This window comes from Trachypithecus francoisi, unplaced genomic scaffold, assembly GCF_009764315.1.
Source record: "Trachypithecus francoisi isolate TF-2019V2 unplaced genomic scaffold, Tfra_2.0 Contig00131, whole genome shotgun sequence".
Lineage (NCBI taxonomy): Eukaryota > Metazoa > Chordata > Mammalia > Primates > Cercopithecidae > Trachypithecus > Trachypithecus francoisi.
The window spans coordinates 168001-193281 of record NW_022680483.1 but is presented as its reverse complement, the minus strand read 5'-3'; the positions used below and the strand labels follow the sequence as shown (position 1 = coordinate 193281).

Here is a 25281-nt window from a genome sequence, read left to right as displayed (position 1 = left end):
CAACAGCCTATTAAAACCCAAACCTCTCTCACTTCAGCTGAAAAATGGAGTCAGAGCATTTAATAAACTATTCAAACCTGCAGTGAGGTGGGAAGTTAAAGAAAGAAAAATAAAATTAAAAAGGAGAAAAACAAGCTTTTGGTATTAGGTTGCCTCATCCTGAAGGCAGTAACAGGCAAAGCCCAGACCCAGGCAGTCTTGATAACATTACTTAAGAAGCCAGGGCCCAAAGAAAGGTGTCCTGGAGACTCTCCCAGCAATCCCTTAACATAAGGATTAAAAAAACACATTTTCGTCTCTCTTTAGTATAAGTAAACTTCCCCTTCGAACCCTAACCCAGTCCATGTGATTGTACCTTGCTCTGCAAGTTTTATGAAGTTATAGATTCCTGTTTTCTGTAACCAGTAACTGCAAGTATTCTGTTTTTTTAATCTGAGCAGCACAGTGAAGGTCATGAGACATGTCTGAGCAGGAATGGGCTGCACAGCAAGAGTCCCACATAAGCCTGAGTTATGAACCTGTCACAATTTAATTAACTAACTTTGTTCTGCCTCCGTACACTAGCTTTCATGCCACTAAGCTACGTGCCACCGTCAGCTTGTTGCAAACTAGCCACCCCTTTACAAAAGTGTGTGTATAAGCCAAGCCCTGTCCTTGTTCTAGGCCCAGTCTTTGGATGTTAATCCACTGTATCTGAGCCTACTCAATAAAATCCTCCTGTTCCACCTAATGATCTCTCGAGTCTCCTGATTCTTGCAACAGCAGGACCACCTGGGGAATGGGATTTTTTTTTCCCTCCTCCATGTGCAGCCTTGTGGTCCCCTTGTCTAAAACCTCTAGTTCCCCAATTCCTCTCCCTCTTACATCCCTTTATTAGGGCTAGGCTCCATTCCCCATGGCTTTAATCCCAGCTACTCAGGAGGCTGCACCTGCCCATAGAATCGCTTGAACCCAGGAGGTGGAGGTTGAAGTGAGCTGAGATTGCACCACTGCACTTCGGCCTGGGAGAAAACAGCAAAACTCTGTCTCAAAAAAAAAAAAGTCAATCAGTCTCATTCTCTGGGGTTTCAATATTCACAAAGGCCATAGTAAGGGAAGCCAGAGATAATATTAAAACACTCCCTACAGGCTAGGCGCAGTGGTTCAGGTCTATAACCCTAGCATTTTAGAAGGCCACAGCAGGTGGATCACCTGAGGTCAGAAGTTCAAGCCTGGTCAACATGGTGAAACCCCATCTCTACTAAAATACTAAAATTAGCTGGGCATGATGGCAGATGCCTGTCATTCCAGCTACTCAGGAGGCTGAGATGGGAGAATCGCTTGAACCTGGGAGACAGTGGTTGCAATGAGATAAGATTGTGCCACTGTACTCCAGCCTGGGTGGCTGAGCAAGACTCCATTCTCAAAAAAAAAAAAAGAACAAAGAACAAACACCACTCCCTCCATTAAGGGGCCTTGCTAAAATGCACCAAATACATCTCTTAGGTAGTATCTCATGAGACCCATCCATCAAGGAGTCATACAGACCACATAAGTCTAGGAGGTCAAAGGGTAATCACCAGAAGAGCACTAAGGCCACATGGGTGAGCATAACTAACCCCACTGCTTTGCTTCTCTGGTACCGTGGTTTGGGGATGGCACATTCAACATGGTGCTGGGACACAGTAACCAAGGAGGCAAAACAGTTGACGGTGGATTGGGGTGCTGCTGTCACTGTCGTCCTCTCCACTCCGGGTCACTGAGAAGACTGAGGGAATGCCTCTTGTCTCTTTTCTAGATATATAACACCCCATCCTCAAGCCTGCAATCCCCTTGAATGAGAACTGGATCTCCTTTAATCCTAGACCCTAAAGTACACTCTGGGAAAGTCCCGCTTTCACTCATGTATAAAGGCCTTCCAGGATGTAAGCCAAGTATTTAAACTCTCCTCGAAGGATGTTCTAGGAAAGACAAAGCTATGAGAAAAGTAGCAGTGACCTTAAAGGACTCTAAATGGGACTATGATGATAGCATCAGAAAATGGAGATGGAAACTTTCACAAATGTGTATACTAAAGGACTTACAGGGGATTAGAGCCAAACCTATTGACTACTCCAAGGTTTTCACGATAGATCAAAAACTAGATAAAGTCCTTTCAGTCTTTTTGGAAAGAATGAGAGAAGCTTTAGTGAAACACACCTCTTTCTCTCCTCTGCTCGTTTATTACTCAGGCAGCTCCTAATATGGGAAGGAAATTAATCAAACAGACCCTATTGAAAAATCTAATTTTTCTCACCTGCAAGTTAAAACTTTGCAGTGTATAAGTGACCCTCTCCTCTGTGCCCCAATTAAAGAAGTCTCAGGAAGGCACTGAGGCTATCCTCAATCTCTTAGCTGAAATGGTCTCCAAATCTAACACTCAGCTCTGTCAGACTTCTGTAAAGTCACTAGGTGTACTCTTTTCAGAAAAGACCAGAGAACCAGGTGAGGAAAGGATTGAGTATATTTCCTTTACTAGTTAATACTAGGTATTACCGGATTTTGTAGACTGTGAATACCTGAGTATATGGAAATGGCTCTCCCTTACACTACCTCTTAAGAGAAACTCAAACAGTTAAAACTCACCCCCACAACTTGGGACACCGAGGCTCAAAAAGCCTTTAACCAGCTAAAATAAGCCTTACTTAAAACACCAGCCCTCAGTCTTCCCACAGGGAAAGCATCCAGTCTCTATGTATTAGGAAAGAAAGGAATGGCTCTAGAATTTTTAACTAAGGCTTGAGGTTTGGCTCAACAGCCTGTGGGTTACTTAAGGAACTTAACTTGTTGGCTAAAGGATGGTCAGCCCACCTGCAACAGAATTAGAATTACCACCTGTAATTAGAGGTAGTAAGTCCTTCTAATCTGTCTTTGTCTTCCAGCTATGCTTATTTAGTAGGCACAGGAAACTGTACTCCTAGCCCTGCTCTTAAAAGTGCTCCACCCTAAGCTGTTGGATCTTCTTCTGTGTAGTCATGTATGTGATATGTATGTGATGTCTATAAAAAGAGCTCTAATTAATTAGCCTAAATAAATAAGCACTTAAGTCAAATATTTTTAAGGAAAAAGCAAAAGCTGTGGTACCTTTCAGTTCATGTGATTTTCATCTTTAAAAATAAAAACAGTCTTGGCTGGCACTGTGGCTCACACCTGTAATCCCAGCACTTTGGGAGGCTGAGATAGGCTGATCATGAGGTCAGGAGCTCAAGACCATCCTGGCTAACATGGTCAAACCTTGTCTCTACTAAAAATACAAAAACTTAGCCAGGCGTGGTGGCATCCGCCTGCAGTCCCAGCTACTGGGGAGGCTGAGGCAGGAGAATGGCGTGAACCCGGGAGGTGGAGCTTGCAGTGGGCCAAGATCATGCCACTGCACTCCAGCCTGGCTGACAGAACGACACTCGGTCTCAAAGGAAAAAAACAAAATTCCTAAGAGTTACCATTTTGACATCCAACTGAAACTACTGGAAATAGATTTACATGCAAGGTATATAAAAACAGTAAAATGTGTTTTTAGTAAAAGATTTTAAGAAGGGGCCGGGCGCGGTGGCTCAAGCCTGTAATCCCAGCACTTTGGGAGGCCGAGACGGGCGGATCACGAGGTCAGGAGATCGAGACCATCCTGGCTAACACGGTGAAACCCCGTCTCTACTAAAAATACAAAAAACTACCGGGCGAGGTGGCGGGCGCCTGTAGTCCCAGCTACTCGGGAGGCTGAGGCAGGAGAATGGCGTAAACCCGGGAGGCGGAGCTTGCAGTGAGCTGAGATCCGGCCACTGCACTCCAGTCCGGGCGACAGAGCGAGACTCCGCCTCAAAAAAAAAAAAAAAAAAAAAAAAAAAAAAAAAAGATTTTAAGAAGGCAAGGAAACATACATTGTGCCTAATAATAAAGGACTATCTTAAATAGATAAACTAGAAGGTTTAAGCAAATTGAAAAAGATTGCAAAAATTAATCTTACAAAGGAAACTACGTATATGAACATATTTTTTTTTTTTTTTTGACACGGAGTCTGGCTTTGTCGCCCAGGCTGGAGTGCAGTGGCCGGATCTCAGCTCACTGCAAGCTCCGCCTCCCGGGTTTAGGCCATTCTCCTGCCTCAGCCTCCCGAGTAGCTGGGACTACAGGCGCCTGCCACCTCACCCGGCTAGTTTTTTTTTGTATTTTTTAGTAGAGACGGGGTTTCACTGTGTTCGCCAGGATGGTCTCGATCTCCTGACCTCGTGATCCGCCCGTCTCGGCCTCCCAAAGTGCTGGGATTACAGGCTTGAGCCACCGAGCCTGGCCGTAGATGAACATATTAACTAAATTTAAAAGGGTATTTATGTTGCTTTTTACCCTGTAAATTAAACATTGAAATAAAAGCACAACAAGGTTTTCTTAAGATCCCAATCTGCTCTTTAGCAAAACTTGTAAAGTGTTAAAGAGGTTTGAGAAAATTTCACCTCATGGTCAAACTGGTTAAAATGGAATAGGATTGCCTGTAAGGTTTCATTAAAAATTGAGGCTGACATTAATAGTAAACTAATGCAAGGGTGTAATTTTAACATTTCTCTTCAATAGAATTTCTATGTAATAATAAAGGCTGATGGGATATCCAAGGTTGTAGTCCCCGAATATGTGCTGTTAATCGCAATTAAGGTTGTGAGTTATTGTAAGCCATGGAAATAATCACATTTGTCAAACATGTTCTTGACTATAACCACCTTGGACATTTTATCTTTATAGGCAATTATTGTCTTGTTTGACTCTTCTTCAAAAAAATAGTTTATAATCAGCTGTGGAACTTTAACAGGTGCTCTCAAATGCAGTTTCTGATAACTGAAAAATGTACAGGACTCATGAAAAGCTGAAATGTTTACAAATATCAAGCAGAATCAGAGTTAACAGAACAGACTGAACTAACAGAGAACTAAAGCAATCTTTTTGGTTTATGCTTGGAACATTGCTGATCCTTATCTTGTTTTTCAGAGTCAAGGAAATTTGTCTTAAGCTAGCTACAGCCTTTAACAACCAAGTAAGGTATACTCTTGTGAACAAGGTTTACAGCACGTTTGTTTCTTTCTGCCTGGTTCCTTTAAAATTCAGAAACTGGTTTTAAGTATTCTTGACTCATAATATGGTTGTCTGCATCGGTGCAGTAAGAATCCATATTATTTTGAACAGGACACAATTGGAAAAACTGGTTGTTTTATCAAGGCTTTGACTGGAGAGTGTGTTTCCGTTGAAGCAGTCAGTCTTGACTTACAGAGCCAATAAAAGCCCTTTGGGAAAAGTGGTCTCACACCTTGTCTACACAGCCTCCATACAAGCTTCCTCACTTGCGGTAACGAATTTCACTTTCTCACAGTCCTAGGAACACCATGCTCTCGGAATCTCAAGAAAAGAGAAGTTTACCTAATTCACAGGTATCTGAGGGTACAAACCCATGGCTGGACTCAGCTTCAAAGTCCCATTCGAGATTCCCTGTGGACGAAAGTTCCATCAAAGCCTATCTAAAAGGCCTGTGTACAAATAATTATTCTTCCTGCATTTTATGCAAATATCAGACCAACTTTAATTTTGCAAACAACTCAGTCTTATTTGTTTTTAACAGAAATGAGGACGGAAAAAGGGTAATTATGTTTCAAACTTAACACATATCTGTCATTGACTTCTAGTTCATTAGTTGTTTTTATGTTCTTGCCTACATTTTAAACGAATGCTGCTTATTCCTGTACAGTAACCAGACATCTCTGGCTGCAGCTCAGTGGAAACAGAAAGGGATATGTAATGTAAAAATCTGGAACAATGTTCTAGAGTTCAGGGCAATTATCCTACAAATGCTGCCAGGTAACCTATAACACAAAGATTTCCTTTCTAGGAAAGTAAGACCAAGGAAGCACCACAAAGCCAAGCCCTATGCACCCAAAATCTTAACAAGCATACTTACAGCCACCAGTTATTAGGGCATGTCAAAAGCCTCAGGATTTTAAAACTGTCTTTCCCCACTCCTTGTCTCATTTTAACACACGTCCACTAGTAACCCAAATTGTTTCATTTCACTTAGAGGCTATCAAGCTCCAAATGGTAATGCAAATGGAACTAGGCATAAACACGCCTTTCATCTGAGTCCCTTAAACCATCTCCTTGAGGAATCCTAGCTTCTGTTCCCCATACAATGCCTGTCTCCAGCAGGAATTAACCAAAAAGATCAATGCCCAATCTTCCTAACAGCAGTTAGGGTTTTCCACTCCTGAAGCAGGAAATAAGGGAAAAGCAAAGGAAAAATCAGTTTGGAAAAACTTAGGCTGCACCTGCACATACATCAGCAACTTTGTATAATTAGCCAGCTCCCAGGAAAAAGTTTTTCAGGCATATAAACGGTGAGAACTTACACAGGGAGGTCAGGAGCTTATCTAAAACAAACCCTCAGTTATACAAAGAAGAGAAGTGGCACTTTGTGCTTGCCTAGAGACATACTCACAATTGCTTAAGATACGATGAGTTGCACAGACATCTTTACTGATAACAGAAGTTTTTTAAACTGCTATGGAGATGAGAAGAGTTTCTTATAAAAGCTGTTAAATTCAGCTATTACCCAGCAATCCACTCGGACTCCTCTCTACTGCAGAGAGAGATTTTTCCTTTCACTTATTACATTTTCACTCCAATCCCATGTTTGTGTCCACATTCCTTAATTTTGTTGGACAAAGAACAAAGAACCTGGGGTACTGGTACAGGCAATGAGAAACTACTACATTAAGGGGTACTGGTGAGACGTTCCACATTTCATCTCACCTAGAGAAATAAGTATTACATCAAAACACACACACACACAAAAACAAAACAAAAATAAACAAGCCAAAAACCCTGCCTACCGAGGTTCACAGCAGTTTATAATGGCCCCAACCTGAAACACTACAAACATCCACTCATGGTGAGTAGTTCATACCGAGTACTACTCGTCAATAAAAGAAACAAATGTCAGATACAGTATAACTAATGTGAAGATCTGAAATCCAAATGTTCCAAAATCTGAAACTTTCTGCATGGTGACATGATGTGCAAAGGATATGCTCCTTAAAACATTCTGGGCTGGGCATGGTGGCTCACGCCTGTAATCCTAGCACTTTCGGAGGCTGAGGCAGGCAGATCACAAGGTCAGCAGATCAAGACCATCCTGGCTAACACGGTGAAAACCTGTCTCTACTAAAAAAATCCAAAATAGTTATCCGGGCATGGTGGCGGGCACCTGTAGTACCAGCTACTCGGGAGGCTGAGGCAGAAGAATAATGTGAACTCAGGAGGCTGAGCTTGCCACTGCCCTCCAGCCTGGGTGATAGAGTGAGACTCCATCTCAATAACAACAACGAAAAAAAATTCTGGATTTTAGATTTGTAATGTAGAGATGCTCAAGCAGTCAGTATGAGGCAAATGCTCCAAAAAAAAAAAAAAATCCAAAATACTTCTGGTACTAAGCATTTCAGATAATGGGTACTCAACCTGATAGATATATATATACATCATTCTAGTGAGCCTGCAAATAATTAAATGGAATGAAAAAAACTAATCTCAAAAGGCTATATTGTGTTCAATTCCTGTGAGTACATGTGTAAAGTAAAACCAAAAGCAAAAGACCTTTAGAAATTGAGCTGACTGGCAGTCCAGTTAGTTGCCAGGGTTTTAAGGAGGAAGTCGGGGCAGAATGCAAGTGGGTGTTGCAATAAAAGGGCACCATGAGGAATCCTTGTGGCGACACAGATGTTTGGTATCTTGAGGGAAACAATGTCAAAATCTTGGTAGTGATCAAAATCTTGGTTGCAGTGATTTTTAAAGATGTTAACACTAGGAGTAACAGGTTAAAGAATGTGGGATTTTCTGCATTACTTCTTAACATGGTACGTGAATCTACAATCATCTCAGTATAAAAAATTAAAGTAAACCAGTGTTCTAAATACCCAGCAATACAGAGGAAGCTATATGTAGTATTTTATTAGTCAGTAGTTACTAGTGAGAGCTGAGCTTCTGGATTGGATGAGGACTTGGAGAACTTTCGTTTCCTGCTAAACTATTGTAAATGCACCAAACAGCGCTCTATGTCTAGCTAAAGGATTGTAAACACACCCATCAGCACTCTGTAAAATTGAACCAATCAGCACTCTGTGTCTAGCTAAAGGACTGTAAACACACCAGTCAGCACTGTGTAAAATGGACCAATCAGAGCTCTGTAAAATGGACCAATCAGCAGGACGTGAGCCAGGCCCAATACAGTAATAAAACCTGGCCACCCAAGCCAGCCGCAGCAACACACTCAGGTCGCCTTCCACGCTGTGGAAGCTTTGTTCTTTTGCTCTTCACCTAACTCTTGCTGCTGCTCACTCTTTGGGTCTGCACTACTTTTGTGAGCTGTAACACCACGAGGGTCTGCAGCTTCATTCTTGAAGTCAGTGAGACCAAGAACCTACTGGAAGGAATAAATTCCAACCACACCAGAACTAAAGAACTGAAATCCACTTAAATGGCCAATAATAGGAGAAAGAACTACATCACCTTAAGCTAGTAACTGTACAGCAATTTAAAATGATAAACACAGAATTTCTTAGGAAGACAACGGTAACACTGGCTTTTAATTCCCTCTGGTGTCCACAAAATTCCCACTGAAATAATAAAAGGAATTCAAAACTGCTAACAAAATAGCAAATGATTAATATTATTACAAGAACAAAAATAATGAGGCAACTATAGAATCAAAGAGGAGTGATTAAAAGAAAACTATACAGTGAGGAATGTAGTTAGATGCTGATCCAAACAAACTGTTAATAAAACCTATGAGAAACTATTTGTGATATGGTTTGGACAATAAGCATTTAGATACACAAAAACTCTTAGGAAACAAATTAGGACAATTACTGGATAGGAAAAATAGACATATTCTAAGAAGGAAGTAAGGACAGCTCAAACACATGTAAAATTTTTCAATCTCAGTATCTAGAAATATTAAAATTAATGACCATAACGAGAATCTCATAACGACAAGACTTTCAAAAATTAAAAATTGTGCCAAAAATAAAATGTTGGCAAGCACTGAAAATTAGTACCAACATCTCAAAAGACAAAGGCTTACTTAGAATTCAAATCTTTATCACCTAGAGTTTGAGCAAGCACATTAACTATAGGTAATTGCGAAGAAAGATAAACTTCGAATCATCCAGCTGCAACCTACAAAGAATTGATAATTGGCGTATACTCATTGACTCCTTAAAAGCACTTTAACAAAGACCTTTCAAGACACACTGGCATGCTGTGTTAAGAACTGCCAGATTTATCAACACCTCAAAAAAGCAATGCTTATCATTGAATAACAGACTTCTGATAAACAACAGATAAGCCAAAGAGAATACAGAAATGACTGTTTGTTTTTTTTTTTTCTTTTGAGATAATCTCCCTCTGTTACTCCTTCTTTTGAGGCAGTGGTGTGATCTTGGCTCAGTGCAACCTCTGCCCCCCAGGTCCAAGAGATTCTCCAGAGTAGCTGGGATTGTAGGCATGCACCACCACAACCAGCTAATTTTTTGTATTTTTAGTAGAGATGTGGTTTCATCACGTTGGCCAAGCTGGTCTTGAACTCCTGACCTCATGTGAGCCACGCTCCTCAGTCTCCTAAACTGCTGGGGTTACAGGTGTGAGACACTGTGCCCAGCCAGATAATATATTTTTTATTTCAATTATATTAGGTCATCTTGAGAATTTATGAATTAAAAAGGAGAGGGAGAAAAAAAAAGAGAAACTGACCAGATCCTCCATCTATCATTATGGCTGTCTTGGTGCATCACTGTTTCAGAAGTTATCTCAGAACTAAAAGCGATAGGAAATTAAGGGTATCAAATGTAACTTCTCAATACTGATGTCCTTGCCTACCTTTGATATAATTCCAACAGATTAAAACATATAGTCATCTCAAACAAATTCTTATTATGCTGACATGGCTGATTAAAAGTCTCCTAGTCCCTTTACGTGCTAATTCTGATTTAACATATCTGGGATGTTAAGTCAGAATTCAAAGTGTAACGCTTGTGAAACTATTATCCAGGTTACTTCTGACTTCTTGTATATAATTTTCTTCCTTTTCTCTACCTTCTCCATAATGGCAAGATCCATCTATGTGCTAAATTGTTACAGTGTGTTAATTTTCATTGTCACGAAGTGTTCCATATAAGAGGAGTCCACAGTTTACTTATCGTTTCATAATATATCAACATTTGTTTTTTTCAGTTTGAGACTAATAAAACAATCCTGCTAAGATACTGTTGAACACATTCCTTAATAAATATATTCATGAGTTTCTCTAGGGCATATATTCAGAAATAGAATAGTTAGGTGACAGAATGTAAGAATCTACATTTTGAAAGAACAATGCCAACCTATTCTCTGTTGTAATTAGCAACTAAAGCTCCCACCAAAAATCTAATTACTATTTTACTGAACTATTTATTCATGAATGACATACGGATTTATATTCTTCATTCATAAATTCAACAACCTTAACAACCAGCTAGACCATCGTGCTAAAATGCGTTTAAATGTAACATTATCATATCAGAAACCTCTTGCTTTTTGAATTTCATTTCTATATGCCATATACATAACTCCAAAGAACCAAAATGTTTTATGCCTTATTTTCCAATTATTCTCTGCATTTCTACAGGTTATTTTAACCAAAATCAAAATGAAAACTACCAGTGGAAATGAATTCAAAGAAATAATCGAAGTGAAAAAACATTAAGATTCTGCATTTGTGATGAAAACTATTATAAAAAATTATTGTTAAGCTCTGCCTGGAAGAAACAACAATGATCAATTCTTTTTCATAAGAAATTCTTCAATGAAAATGTTAGTTTAGCACACTATCTATAAGCAAAAGCAATCTAACTAATTAACTTTACGTACAATTAACTGGCAATACTTTACTATTCAAGCTACTACCTTAAAGCAATCAAAAAGATGATCAAGTTGTCCAGGAGAAAAATCCCAAGCCAACTTTGCTAGCAGATCATGTACATTCTTCACAATGGCTTCATGTTTTCCTGCCTGTCGAAAAAACAAAAATAGAATAAATAAACGCAGATAAAAAAATTATAGCATACTTACATTTTAATAACAAAAAAACAGTTGTACCAATCTTCATTACTTAATAAACATTTCTACTTCATTTGAGGTAATAACGGAATTCTTAGTATTTGAAATGCTTTAGAACGTCATTTAATACTTGACAACTCAGTTTTTTCGGGAACAAATAGTAAACTTTGGAAGTTAATATGAAAACTTACTAGAAGGTATTTACAAATAAAACTGAGAGAAAAAGAAATCAAAATATTGGATTGTTTCAAAACTCAAAGCTTAAGGGCTCAATAAAGGCAAGATTAAGTATTCTGTTGTTTCTCTTTTAAAAAGGGCAAAAAACAAGCTTTATGAGCCAGTGCCTAGCAATACTCCTCAAGTGACCCAGGAGTAGAAACCTGCCATTAAGATAATGTAAAAACATATGCATTAGTATCTCTGAAACCAGGGTTTTTTATTATGAAAAGTCACAATCTTCTATAATAATTGTACATTTTTTAAAGTCACAGTAATGGAACTCTTATGACACTTGTTTCTTCTATGCATTACTTAGGTGAAAGCCTCCAAATATAGGTTATTTATACTCTTTCAGTAACTGTTCCTTTAGTGACAATTATTTGGCTCTATAGATCTTTCATTTAAAACCATTTATGGCCGAGCGCAGTGGCTCACGCCTATAATCCCAGCACTTTGCAGGGCCGAGGAGGGTGGATCACGAGGTAGGGAGATCAAGACCATCCTGGCGAACACAGTGAAACCCCGTCTCTTCTGAAAAAAACGAAATATTAGGCGGGCCTGGTTGTAGGCACCTATAATCCCAGCTACTCTGGAGAGTGAGTGAATGGCGTGAACCTGGGAGGCAGAGACTGCAGTGAGCTGAGATTCCACCACTGCACTCCATTCTGGGAGACAGAGGGAGACTCCATCTCAAAACAAAACAAAACAAAAAACTATCTATATAAGCTGCTACCGTTGAGTATATACAAAGACAGAAAAATGTTACTTTTTGTTTAAAAATTCTTGGTAGGATTTCTCTACATGAACAGCACATGCATTGGTAAAAGTCAGGCAATACTAAATTGCTGGCCTTACATAAGGGTCTCCTTTTCGGTATCTTTCTTAGAAAATAGCTATTATCTTACTCTCTTACCTGTGCTGCCCAGATATTATCAAGGTCCTGTAATGTAAGAGCCTTTTCTTTAATCACAAAACGAAGAATTTTCTCTAGCTTTTCTACATATTGTGGTTGATGAAGACTGTCTTGCAAGACTATGGATAAGATACTATTTTGTTGTATCCATTCCTAAATGTAATACAAAAATTCAATGCAGAAACTAAAAAGAAATTTTTTTAAAAAAGCAAAATAAAAACATGTCTCTGACTTCTAAATAATGTTAGGAATTCAAACGTCCAAATTATGTATACATTCACAAATTACAGCACAGTTGTGTAATATTTAAGTGTTGCATTAATTCAAAATTAAACATTAAAATAACCTATTTCACAGAATTTGGCATATAAAATCTTCCCATAGGTGTGCTAGATTCACCAATTGTAATCCACTAATATAATGAATTATGTTGGTGTTTTAATTTGCAATTAGTAAACATTAAAATAATTTTACAGAATTTTATTTCTGCTCATAAAGATTCCCATATGTGATACAACACTACACTTCTCAAACTATCCATTGAAAACAACCAGTTTTATATTTCCAATCTTAGATTCTTCCATAAAATACAATAAAAGTGCCATAACAACGTCAAATTTTACTAAATACTTTCACTATTGGTGACTCTCAAGAACCAGTAATAATTCAAGGACTAGTGAATATACTGAGTGATTCTGTTTAACACTGCACAAAGCAGGCAGACAGCACTGGGTATGAACGTGAGTCTAAGGTAAACACCATTAGTTCCACCCAAATGTCCTTAGCGTAATCCTTTCCACTATCGCTATAGTGTTGTTATTTCCAATAATCCACTGAAGATTATTTTATGCTGAAGATTATTCTACAGAAATGATCTTAAGTAGCAAACCACATACACTCAAAAAGACTTTTTAATACTTTGCTGAACTATTTGTTATTTATTTCAAAACTAAAATACATGAAGATATCTATGGTAAAAAGTTTCATTACCTGTCAAAATGACATATATAAGTGATTTTAAAATTAAATTATTAAGAAATTAATCTTACACTCTGGGAGGCCGAGGCAGGTGGATCATGAGGTCAGGAGTTCAAGACCAGCCTGGCCAAGATGGTGAAATCCATCTTGTATTTTTGTAAAAATACAAAATACAAAAATTAGCCAGGCATGGTTGCAAATTGCCTGTAATGCCAGCTAATCGGGAGGCTGAGGCAGAGAACTGCTTGAACCCAGTATGTGGAGGTTACAGTGAGTGGAGATTGTACCACTGCACTCCAGCATGAGTAATGGAGCAAGACTTTGTCTCAAAATAAAAAAAAAAGAATTGAATCTTAGTATTCTGAAAATCATGATAAAGCACTACTCAATTATCCCATTAGTTATAATCCCTATTTATTAATCTCCAAATTGAATTAGGAAGTGATCACAACATCACTTCATTCACTAGACTGCAGATCCACTCAACCCCTCTGAAGATAACATCTTACTATTTCATTTCAACCCAGCCACCTATTTACATCAACAGCTACATTCAGCAATAATAAATTTACCAGAGGAACAATTAAGTTACCTCAACAAACAACTAATCATTTATTAAACCTTTTATTATTATAATAAAAAGATCTTACAATTAGTCATAAATCTTTCAATTTTAGTTTTTGCTACTGTTGCTTCTAACAGTAACTGGTAATAATCTAATTTTTTATAAGTATCATCTCATTCACAGTAAAAGACTTAAGAGGCTTACTGCCATTCGCTCAGCTGTCAGCCATTCTTCCTCCTCAGGATTACTATGTCGATGAGTATATATGATACACTAGATATAACCTTATTTATTTCATTCAGTGCATTCATCTTTCCATTAAAAGAGGAAATCTGCAACAATCTATGAGAAAAATTTTGAGTAAATGTTATAACCTTATTTCATTCAGTGCATTCATCTTTCCATTAAAAGAGGAAATTTGCAACCATAAATGAGAGAATTTTGGAGTAAATGTTGTATCAGAATTCACACAGATAATAATTTAAGGTGGAAAATATCTTACCTGAGTATCATCTTTAACCTAAAAATTTCCAAATTTGTTATAGTCTCATCTTGTCCTGAAATTCTTGAAGCTAAGTTCTTCAAAGATTTAATAATCATTGAAAGGGCATCATTTTTGGCTTCATTCTTTGCTTCTTTTTTCAGTTCTTCATCAGTTAGGTTTTCTAATAAATGTGGAACTATTTCTATAACTGGAATGAAGTACTTTTTCACTGTATATTGACTGAGAAACTCATAGCATTGTCCAAATGGTCTGAAATATGAATGACACAAAATCTGTCTAATATTCAGTTTTTTTAAAAGAACTAGCCAATTAGTTTCAACACTTAAGACAACACGAAAACAGGTCCTCATTTTACAATAAGACACAACCCACAGAATATTCACATGAAAACGTAACTTACTTAATAAGAGCTGCAATTATTTGAACATTTAATGCTGATCCATTAAAAAAACGATCATGCAAAATCTGGAACCCATTTAATGTGCCAAATTTATTGATGAGATCCACTAGCCAACCCTGTAATACAGTTAATAATAAAAATTAATTCCCCCCTTTCAGGAAAAAAGTTACTATCTGAAATGCATTTGTGTGAGACATACTAGAAACAGAAAATTTAATTTAAAAATTATACTAAATTACCTTTAAAAAGAGTACAAGACATATTTATTATATATACTTAACAAAGATTTAAAAATAGCTGGGATGATAGGCATGCACCACCACTCCTGGCTACTTTTTGTAGTTTAAATACAAAAAGTATAGGCAGAAATTATGTCACAGTTCACAGCAACACAACTGGTATTGTTTATATCTAATGTAGCTGGTGAGTAAGAATTAGGTAAAGGTTGTATATCTAAAAACATTTCTAAACATTAAGATGCAAAATGAATTAAAGACTTCAGAAGTTACGAAAAGATTTAATAAACTAAGAATTAAGAAATACGGTATAATGAAAACTTTTATATCTTGTTTTCTAGAACCAAGTTTTAGGAAACAAATTAAAAACAGGGAGTAGAGAACAAAGGATGTTTTACTACCAATCTTTTCTTCTTCTTCTTTTTTTTTTTTTTGGAGACAGAGCCTTGTTCTGTCACCCAGGCTGGAGTGCAGTGGCATGATCTTAGCTCACTGCAACCTCTGCCTCCCAGGTTCAAGTGATTTCCTGGCCTCAGCCTCCTGAATAGCTAGGATTACAGGCACCCGCCAACACACCCAGATATTTTTTGTATTTTTAGTAGAGATGGGGTTTCACCATGTTGGCCAGGTTGGTCTCGAACTCCTGACCTGAGGCAGTAACACCCACCTCGGACTCCCAAAGTGCTGGGATTATATGCTTGAGCCACCGTGTCTGACCATAATACCAATCTTGGGAGAAATAATTTCTCCATTTTCAACAGAAAAACATATTCAGGAATGTGGAAAATGCAAAATAAAAAATAACTTTTAAACAATACACAGGTATAACTCTAATGCTAGGTTTCATATGATGAAAAACTAATTTTAAAACCTTTGGTAAATATCGTATTTCTGAATTTACAATATTATATTTTCCTATATTTTTATTATTTAGTTTTAAAAAGTCAATTCATGGGAGTGACATCAGCAAGATGGCAGACTAAAATACTCCAAGGCCTTGTTTCTGTTCAAAGAAAAAACTTCACTGTAATTCTGAAAATCAGTCAAAAGTATACAGCTATCAAGAAAATGCCCAATTCAAGAAAAAGCCATATTCAAAGGGAATAGGCAATTTTGTAGTTATTTTTATTCATCCTGCTCACTCCCTTCCTACCAAGGTACAGTTTGGGGAACCAGTGACCTGATCACCAGTTCTGTATGAACTGGAGAAATCAAGAGGGCTGGATTTACAACTTTCTAAATGTGTCTGCAGGCTGCCTGTGGGATTAGTCTCTGTATACTTAACCTGAAGGGCAAGAGCCCAACAGTGGCTTAAAACTCCGACTAAGAGAAGCCATGGGAAGACAATTTGTAAAGTCTCCAAGGGAATTACAAACCTGCAGACTACTGAGGCAAACTACTGACTGAAGAATGCAACACGACAGGTGGGGCATCACAAGATAAGCAGAGGTAAATGGAGGAACTGGGAAATTTTCAAAGCAACCATCACGGAATGGAATAAACAGAACCATGTGAAATATATGGGTAAAAAAGACTCATGGAAAGGCTCAAGAAAGACAAATACCTAGAAAAGGTTAAAACAGACTTTAAGCCTGCAAGTTGAGCTGATTTAATAAAGGCATTCCCCTGTACAACCCAGTCCACAAAGACTGGGGAATATAAGTGCTTTTTCAAATGCTCAAAATGACTCCGCAGGCCAGCCACAGCGGCTTACGTCTATAATCCCAGCACTTTTGGAGGCTGAGGCAGGTGGATCCCCTGAGGTCAGAAGTTTAAGACCTGCCTGGTCAACCTAGTGAAACCCCTGGCTAAATACACAAAAATTAGCTGGCGTGGTGGTGGGTGGCTGTAAACTCCGCTACTCAGGAGGCTGAGACAAAAGAATCGCTTGAACCCAGGAGGCAGAATTTGCAGTGAGCCGAGATCACACCATTACTCTCCAGCCTGGGCAACAAGTGCAAAACCTGGTCTTAAAACAATAATAATAAAATAAAAATACAAATACAAAAAATTAATTGGGAGTGGTCATGGGCACCTGTAATCCCAGCTACTTGGGAGGCTGAGACAGAAGGAAGAACTGCTTGAACTCAGGAGGCAGGGGGTGCAATGAGCTGAGATGGTGCCACTACACTCCAGATTGGGTGACAGAGCAAGACCCCATCTCAAAAAATAAAAAATAAAAATAAAAAGATGACACAGCATACTAAAAGTAGGACAAGATAAAATAAATCTCCAGAAACTGTCCTTGGAGAAACACAGTCAGACTCACCTGACAAACACTTTAAAATATCAGCGCAGGCCGGGCGAGGTGGCTCAAGCCTGTAATCCCAGCACTTTGGGAGGCCGAGACGGGTGGATCACGAGGTCAGGAGATCGAGACCATCCTGGCTAACACGGTGAAACCCCGTCTCTACTAAAAAATACAAAAAACTAGCCGGGCGAGGTGGCGACACCTGTGGTCCCAGCTGCTCGGGAGGCTGAGGCAGGAGAATGGCGTAAACCCGGGAGGCGGAGCTTGCAGTGAGCTGAGATCTGGCCACTGCATTCCAGCCTGGGCGACAGAGCGAGACTCCATCTCAAAAAAAAAAAAAAAATCAGCGCAGTGTCTCATGCCTGTAATTGCAGCACTTTGGGGGGCCGAGGCAGGTAGATCGCCTGAGATTAGGAGTTCAAGACTAGCCTAACCAACATGCCGATATCCCACCTTTACTAAAACTACAAAAACTAGCTGGGCATGGTGGTGCACATCTGTGGTGCACAGCTACTTGGGGTCAGGGAAAGCTGAGGCAAGAGAATTGCTTGAATCAGGGAGGCAGAGGTTGTAGTGAGCCAAGATCGCACCACTGCCCTCTAGCCTGGGAGACAGACCAAGACTCTGTTTCAAAAGAAAAAAAAAATTAAGAAATAGTCAAATATACCTAATGAACTAATGACAAAGGAGGCTAAAGAAAATTAGAAAAATGATACACAAATAAAATGAACATGTCAACAGAAAGAAAAACTAATAAAGAACGAGGGTCGAGGGTGATGGCTCCATCCTATCATCCCAGCACTTTGGGAGGCCAAGGCAGGCAAATCACCTGAGGTCGGGAGTTCAAGACCAGCCTGACCAAACATGGAGAAGAAACCCCATCTCTACTAAAAATACAAGTAGCCGGGTGGCCAGGTGTGGTGGTTCATGCCTGAAACATTTTGGGAGGGTGAGGCAGGCCGATCATGAGGTCAGGAGATTGATACCATGCTATCCAACATAGTGAAACTCCATCTCTACTAAAAATACAAAAAATTAGCGAGGTGTGGTGGCGTGTGTCTGTAGTCCTAGCTATGCAGGAGCCTGAGGCAGGGGAATTGCTTGAATCCAGGAGATGGAGGTTGCCATGAGCCAAGATCACGCCACTGCATTCCAGGCTGGGCAACCACAGCAAAGCTCTGTCTCAAACAAACAAAAATGTAAATTCTGTAGATGAAAATATGGAAACTGAATTCAAAAATTCACAAGATGGCTCAACAGGAGACCATCAATAGGCAGGACTGACAATCAGACCTTGAGAAAAGGTCATTTAAAATCAGAGTAAGTGGAGAAAGGAAGTCAAAACTGAGTAAGCCTGAGAGACTTACGGAATACCACCATGTGGAAAAATACAAACATTATGAACATCCAAGAAGCAGAAGATAAAGAAAAGAGATCCTTTTTTTTTTTTTTTTTTAAGACGGAGTCTCGCTCTGTCGCCCAGGCTGGAGTGCAGTGACGGGATCCCAGCTTAATGCAAGCTCCACCTCCGGGGTTTACGCCATTCTCCTGCCTCACCCTCCGGAGTAGCTGCGATTACAGGCGCCCGCCACCCCACCGGCTAGTTTTTTGTATGTTTTTTAGTAGAGACGGGGTTTCACCGTGTTAGCCAGGATGGTCTCGATCTCCTGACCTCGTGATCCGCCCGTCTCGGCCTCCCAAAGTGCTGGGATTACAGACTTGAGCCACCGCGCCCGGCCAGAAAAAGAGATCTTGTATGGAGAAACAGTGGCCAAAATAGTGGCCAAAACTGCGCCATATTTGAGAAAAGACATGGACATAACAAATAGAAAAGGCTCAGTACCTCCAGGGAAGGCACACCCCCAAAGACTACCACCAAAAAACATTATAAAAAGAAAGAATCTAAAAATTAGTAAGAAAAGTAACTCTTCACGTAACAAAAACAAAACAACAGCAACAACAAAAATCCTTCAAAAATAGCTAGCAGCTGAATTCTCATTAGGAAGTACTGAAAGGAAAACACTATCAAATAAGAATCTGGTACGTGGCAAAACAGTCCTTGAAATTAAAACATTTCTAGACAAACAAAAGTGCTAGAGTTCATTACTACTAGACTACAAAAATGCTAAACGGAGTGCAGGTTGAAATACAAGGGCCCTCGGTGATAACTCAATGTATTAAAAAAAAATTACCAAATCTGTGGTAAAGAAAACCACAAATTTACAAAACTCAGTATTACTGAAATTTTGTCCAATAACTCCACTTTTTATTCTCTTCCAGAATTTGAGAGGCCAAAGAATTAAAAAACTTACATCACTATTACACATAAAAAGATATCATTTGTGACATCAATAACATAATTGGAGCAGTTGAGGTGTAAAGGACATTATGTATGCAACTGAAATCAAGTTGGTATGGGTTTAAAACAGACTGTTACAGCTATTATATATGGGCATACCTCATTTTATTATGTTTTGCTTTACTGAACTTTGCAGATACTATGTTGTGTTTTTTTAAGAAGTAAAATTTGTAAACACGTTGTCACTTTTTTAGCAATGAAGCATTTTAAAATTAATGTTTTAATACAGTAATACAGTACATTTTTTAAAGACATAATGTTACCACATACTTAACAAAGTATAGTGAAAATTACACATACACTGAGAAACAAAAAACTTCTACAACTCCCTTCAGTGTGGTAACTGCTTTACTGCAGTGGTCTGGAATTCAACCTGCAATACTATCTCCAAGGTATGCCTCTATGTAATCTGCATGGTAAACAGGAAAAACGTACTTAGGGAACATGCCTAAAAGGAAATGAGAAGAATCACAGTCTGTCCATACAAAACAATCTGAAGAATTGAAATTACAAAAATAAAGTCAGTAGGTAAGAAAATTATACAGAAAAAAGCTGTAAGACATCAGAAAACCACCAAATGGCAGTGGTAAATCCTTCTTTATCACTAATTACTCTGAATATAAAGTAGATTCAACTTCCCAATCAAATGATACAGATTGGCAGAATAGATTCAAAAAACAAAAACAGAATCCAAGATACACTGTCTACAAAAGACACTCTTAAATACAAGTATGCACACAACTTGAAAGTTAAGAATACAAAACATTTGGGAGGCCAATGTGGGTGGATTACCTGAGGTCAGGAGTTTGAGACCAGTCTGGCCAACAAGACAAAACCCCATCTCTACTAAAATTACAAAAATTAGCAGGGTATGGTGGTGCACACCTGTAATCCCAGTTACTTGGGAGGCTGAGACATGAGAATCACTTAAACCTGGGAAGCCGAATTTGCAGTCAGCCAAGATTGCGCCACTGCACTCCAGCCTGTGCAACAGAGCAAGACTCTGTCTCAAAAAACAAACAAACAAACAAACAAAAAATTCCACACAAATAAACTAAGAGAGAACATATTTTGCTAACACGAAGCAAAATAAATTTTAGGTAGCATCTCTCGTAAGAGGCAAAAAAGGATATTATATAATCATAAAAGGGTGAATTTGCCACACTTATAAATGTGCACACACCAAACTTCAGAACAGCTGACTGTGTGAAGCAAACATTAAGAGACCTAGAGAGAAACAATTGTACAAAACTAGTCAGACACTTCCATACCATATTTCCAATCATCAGGAAACAATCAGACAAAATGTCAATAAGCCAAAGCAGGAGGATCACTGGACATTAGAAGTTCAAGACCAGACTGGCCAACATCATGAATCTCTGTCTCTTATTAAAAATACAAAACTGAGCGAAGCACAGTGGCAGGTGACTCTAATTCCAGCTACACAGCAGGCTGAGGCAGGAGAACGGTTTGAGCTTGGCAGGCCGAGGTTGCAGTGAGCTGAGATGGCACCACTATACTCCAGCCTGGGTGACAAGAGCAAAGCCCTGTCTCCCAAAAGAAGAGAAAAAAGATCAATTTTTTAAAAAAGCCTTGCACAACAGTAGAGAACAAGTTGACCTAACAAACATTTATGGAACACTCTACACCAAAGTAGCAGAATAAAGATTCTCGTCAAGTGCACTTAAAACATTATCAGGATACATTACATAACAAACAAATCTTAACATATTTAAGATTGAGCTCATACAAACTATCTTTCCAGATTAGGATGCAAGGAAACAAGGAATCAATAGCAGAAGAAAAACTGAGGCCAGGCACGGTGGCTCGTGCCTATAATCCCAGCACTTTGGGAGGCCAAGGCAGGCGGATCACGAGGTCAGGAGATCAAGACCATCCTGCCTAACACAGTGAAACCCTGTCTCTACTAAAACTACAAAAAATGAGCCAGGTGTGGTGGCGGGCGCCTGTAGTCCCAAGCTACTCAGGAGGCTGAGGCAGGAGAATGGTGTGAACCCAGGAGGTGGAGCTTGCAGTGAGCCGAGATGGTACCATTGCACTGAAGCCTGGGTGACAGAGAGAGAGCAAAAAAGAAAAGAAGAACTGAAAAACCAGCTTGGCGCATTGGGCGGCCAAGGCAGGAGGATCACTCGAGGTCAGGAGTTCAAGACCAGCCTGGCCAACACGGTCAAACCTCATCTCTACTAAAAATACAAAAAAATTTGCTGGGTGTGGTGGCATACACCTATAATCCTGGCTGCTCCGGAGGTTGAGGCAGGAGAATTGCTTGAACTCAGGAGGCAGAGGTTGCAGTGAGCTGAGATCACTGATATCATGCCATGGCACTTTAGCCTGGATGAAAAAGCGAAACTCCATATCAAAGAGAAAACAAAATAGAAACTGAAAAATCCATAAATAAGTAGAAATTAAACAACACATCTTAATCGACCCATCATCAAGGAGAAGAACTCCAACAGAAAGTATAATATTTGAGGCAAATAAAAATGAAAACATATCAAACTTATGAGATGCAGCAAAAGCTGTGCAAAGAGAGAACTTCATAGTACAGAGGATTCTTTAAAAAGGATCTTCAATCAACAACTGAAAACTTACACCTTTAAAGAACTACAAAAAGAAACTGGGCACAGAGGCCCATGCCTATAATCCCAGCATTTTGGGAAGCCGAGGTGGGTGGATCATCTGAGATCAGGAGTTTGAGACCAGCCTGACCAACATGGTGAAATCTCATTTACTAAAAACACATAAATTAGCAAGGTATTGTGGTGAGCACCTGTAACCCCAGCAGCTATGGAGGCTGAGGCATAAGAATCACTTGAACATGGGAGATGGAGGTTGCAGTGAGCTGAGATCATGCCATGGCACTCCAGCCTGGGCGACAGAGCAAGACACTGTATCAAAAACAGAAACAAAAATTAACAAACAAAAAAGAACTACAAAAAGGATAACAAAATAAACCCAAAGACAGCAGAAGAATAGAAATGCAAGAGATTAGCAGACAGAGCAGAAAAACAACAAAACTAAATAAAATGTGGTCCTTGAAAAAATAAACAAATTGCTAAAATTCTGGCCAGTTTGACTAAGAAAAAGAGAGAAGACTCAAATAACTAATAGCAGAAACAAAAGAGGAGACATTACTATGTACATTATAGAAATAAAAAATTGGATAACCTAGATAGGAGGACAACTTTCTAGAAATACACAATCTACACCAGACACAACCATGAAGAAATAGAAAATCTGAATAGGCCCATAACTAATCAGACAGAATAAGCAATCAAAAATACCCCAATAAAGAAAAGTCAAAATAAAACCCAATCACTTCATTGGAGTATTCTACCAAACACTTAAAGAACACCAATCATCCTCATACTCTTTGAAAAAACCAAGGAGGAAAGAACATACCCAAACTCATCTATGAAGACAGCATTACCCTGACATCAAAACAAGACAAAGAAACTACAAAAAAAAAAAAACTCTCTATATAAATATTGATCCCTTATAAATATTGATGCAAAATTCCACAATGCTATATACTAACAACAAAATTCAAAACACATTAAAAAGATTATATACATGACCAAGTGGAACTTTTTTTCCCTGGAATGAAAGACACTTCAACATACAAATATCGATCAATATGACACACAATCTTAAGAGAATAAAAGGAAAAAAAAATCACATGATCATCTCCATCAATGCCAAAAAAGCATTTGACAAAATTTACCACCACAATGATAAAAACACTAAACAAATGAGGAATAGAAATAACTGACATTAACACAAGAAAGACCTTATGTAAAAAGCTCTTGGCTAACATCATATTCTATGATGAAAGACTGAAAGCTGTTTATCTAAGATTAGGAACAATCAAGAATGCCTCCTTTTGTCATTTCTATTCAATATACTACTTAAGTTCTGCCTCTGGAAATAACACAAGAAAAAGCAGTAACAGAATTTAACCAACTTGAACCAATGGGAAAGAAAAAAGTACATTATCTCTGTTCACAAAAATTTTATACTACTTTCAAGGAATTCTGTATCATTTTATCTTTTTGGATTCTGTGGGTTTGTGTGTTTGCATGTGTGTGAGCACACGCACATGTGCATATGCAGTATACTTGCCAAAGCCATGTTCTATTTTCTTTTTCTACTGCTGGTTAAGTTTTATGTGCTTAAATATTAATTGAATTTAATACAACCAAACTAACTTTGAGATATGAAATAGCCACTATAGTAATATGAAAGATACTGACACATTAAAGTGAAAATAAACAAAACTGGGTGGCTTTTCCATAGCCTTGACTGCTAGTGCAGTAGTTTTGGCTGTTCTTTCTTTTTTGGCTTTTTTGGTGTATAATTAGGTTTTGTTTTCTTCTATCCCACTTCCTTGAGAAAAATTGTAATTCTGGTGAGTATAAAGCAGATCTAACTTCCCTCTGAGGTACATTTACAAAGATTACTTACTTACATGATTCAAGATTTAGCTGTTGAACACTGAGCCATCTTCTCCTAAGAAAATTAGGCATTACAAGAAATGCCTAATGGTATGTCATGAAAGCAAAACAGTACAATTTTTAAATCTCACTAAGTTTACATGGTCTGTAAATATATGTAAGTATTCGGCTGTTTTAAAAAACATATACACGGCCGGGCGCGGTGGCTCAAGCCATCCTGGCTAACATGGTGAAACCCCGTCTCTACTAAAAATACAAAAAACTAGCCGGGCGATGTGGCGGGCACCTGTAGTCCCAGCTACTCGGGAGGCTGAGGCAGGAGAATGGCGTGAACCCGGGAGGCGGAGCTTGCAGTGAGCCGAGATCCGGCCACTGCACTCCAGCCTGGGCGGCAGAGCGAGACTCCGTCTCAAAAAAAAAAAAAAAAAACAAACATATACACACAGTACAAACAAAGAACACAGTCCATGCTTATTTGCAGTAATTACAGTCTCTAAAGTAGCTGTGAATAATGAATTGGCAAATACTGACTTCTCCTCAGAGAAACACAATGCTATGCTCCAGAGAGCATATTCAACCAACCAATACATAATAAGCTCTGTTCAGGCATGAGTGATATGGTTATTGACCATGAGTTCAAGGTTATACATATTAAATAACAGGCCTTTAAACAGAAACCCACAAAAAATAAGATTACGTATTGACTTGTTGACCATTATTTAAAGAGAGGTTCACCTCACTAACAGTTTGTGGCAAATACAAACAGAAAAAATTAATATTTAATCTTGAAAATAACAAACCAACACACTTTTGGTGTTCGAGGATCTGAAGAACAAGCAAATAATTCATCTTCAGGCAACTGAGAATTTGAGGAAATTAATTCACATGGACGTGTACCATTGTAGATATGAAACTTGCAATGAGGATTTAAGGCCATGGCGAGAAGTTCTAGAAGTGGAAACCAATCTTGGGACAACTTGGCCACACAAAGCTCCACTAGGCGATGAGTATTGTTAATAATACATCTCTGTTACATGGATAGGACACAACACAGTTTATAATAAGAAAACATTGCAATTTCAAACACAATCTTTATTAATAATCTCTTTCCATTATTCTGCACTGGTCATCTTAATTCGGCTTGTTTCACTAATATCGTGATCAAAGTAATACACTGATAAAGATAAATTAATATTTATTTCATAAATGTGCACCTAATTTCAAAAGCTATTTGAGAAAGATAA

At 38.6% G+C, this 25281-nt stretch overlaps 1 protein-coding gene across 1 annotated transcript in view; it reads right to left on the bottom strand.

The window, feature by feature from the left end:
- The window catches only part of LOC117062150 (probable ubiquitin carboxyl-terminal hydrolase FAF-Y), a 224474-nt gene that overhangs the window by 129782 nt on the left and 69411 nt on the right, over positions 1–25281 (bottom strand). The window contains 7 exon segments of the mRNA XM_033175384.1: positions 10984–11088; positions 12269–12421; positions 14016–14077; positions 14080–14153; positions 14314–14565; positions 14717–14832; positions 24846–25064. Of these exon segments, the coding sequence (XP_033031275.1) occupies positions 10984–11088; positions 12269–12421; positions 14016–14077; positions 14080–14153; positions 14314–14565; positions 14717–14832; positions 24846–25064 (981 nt within the window).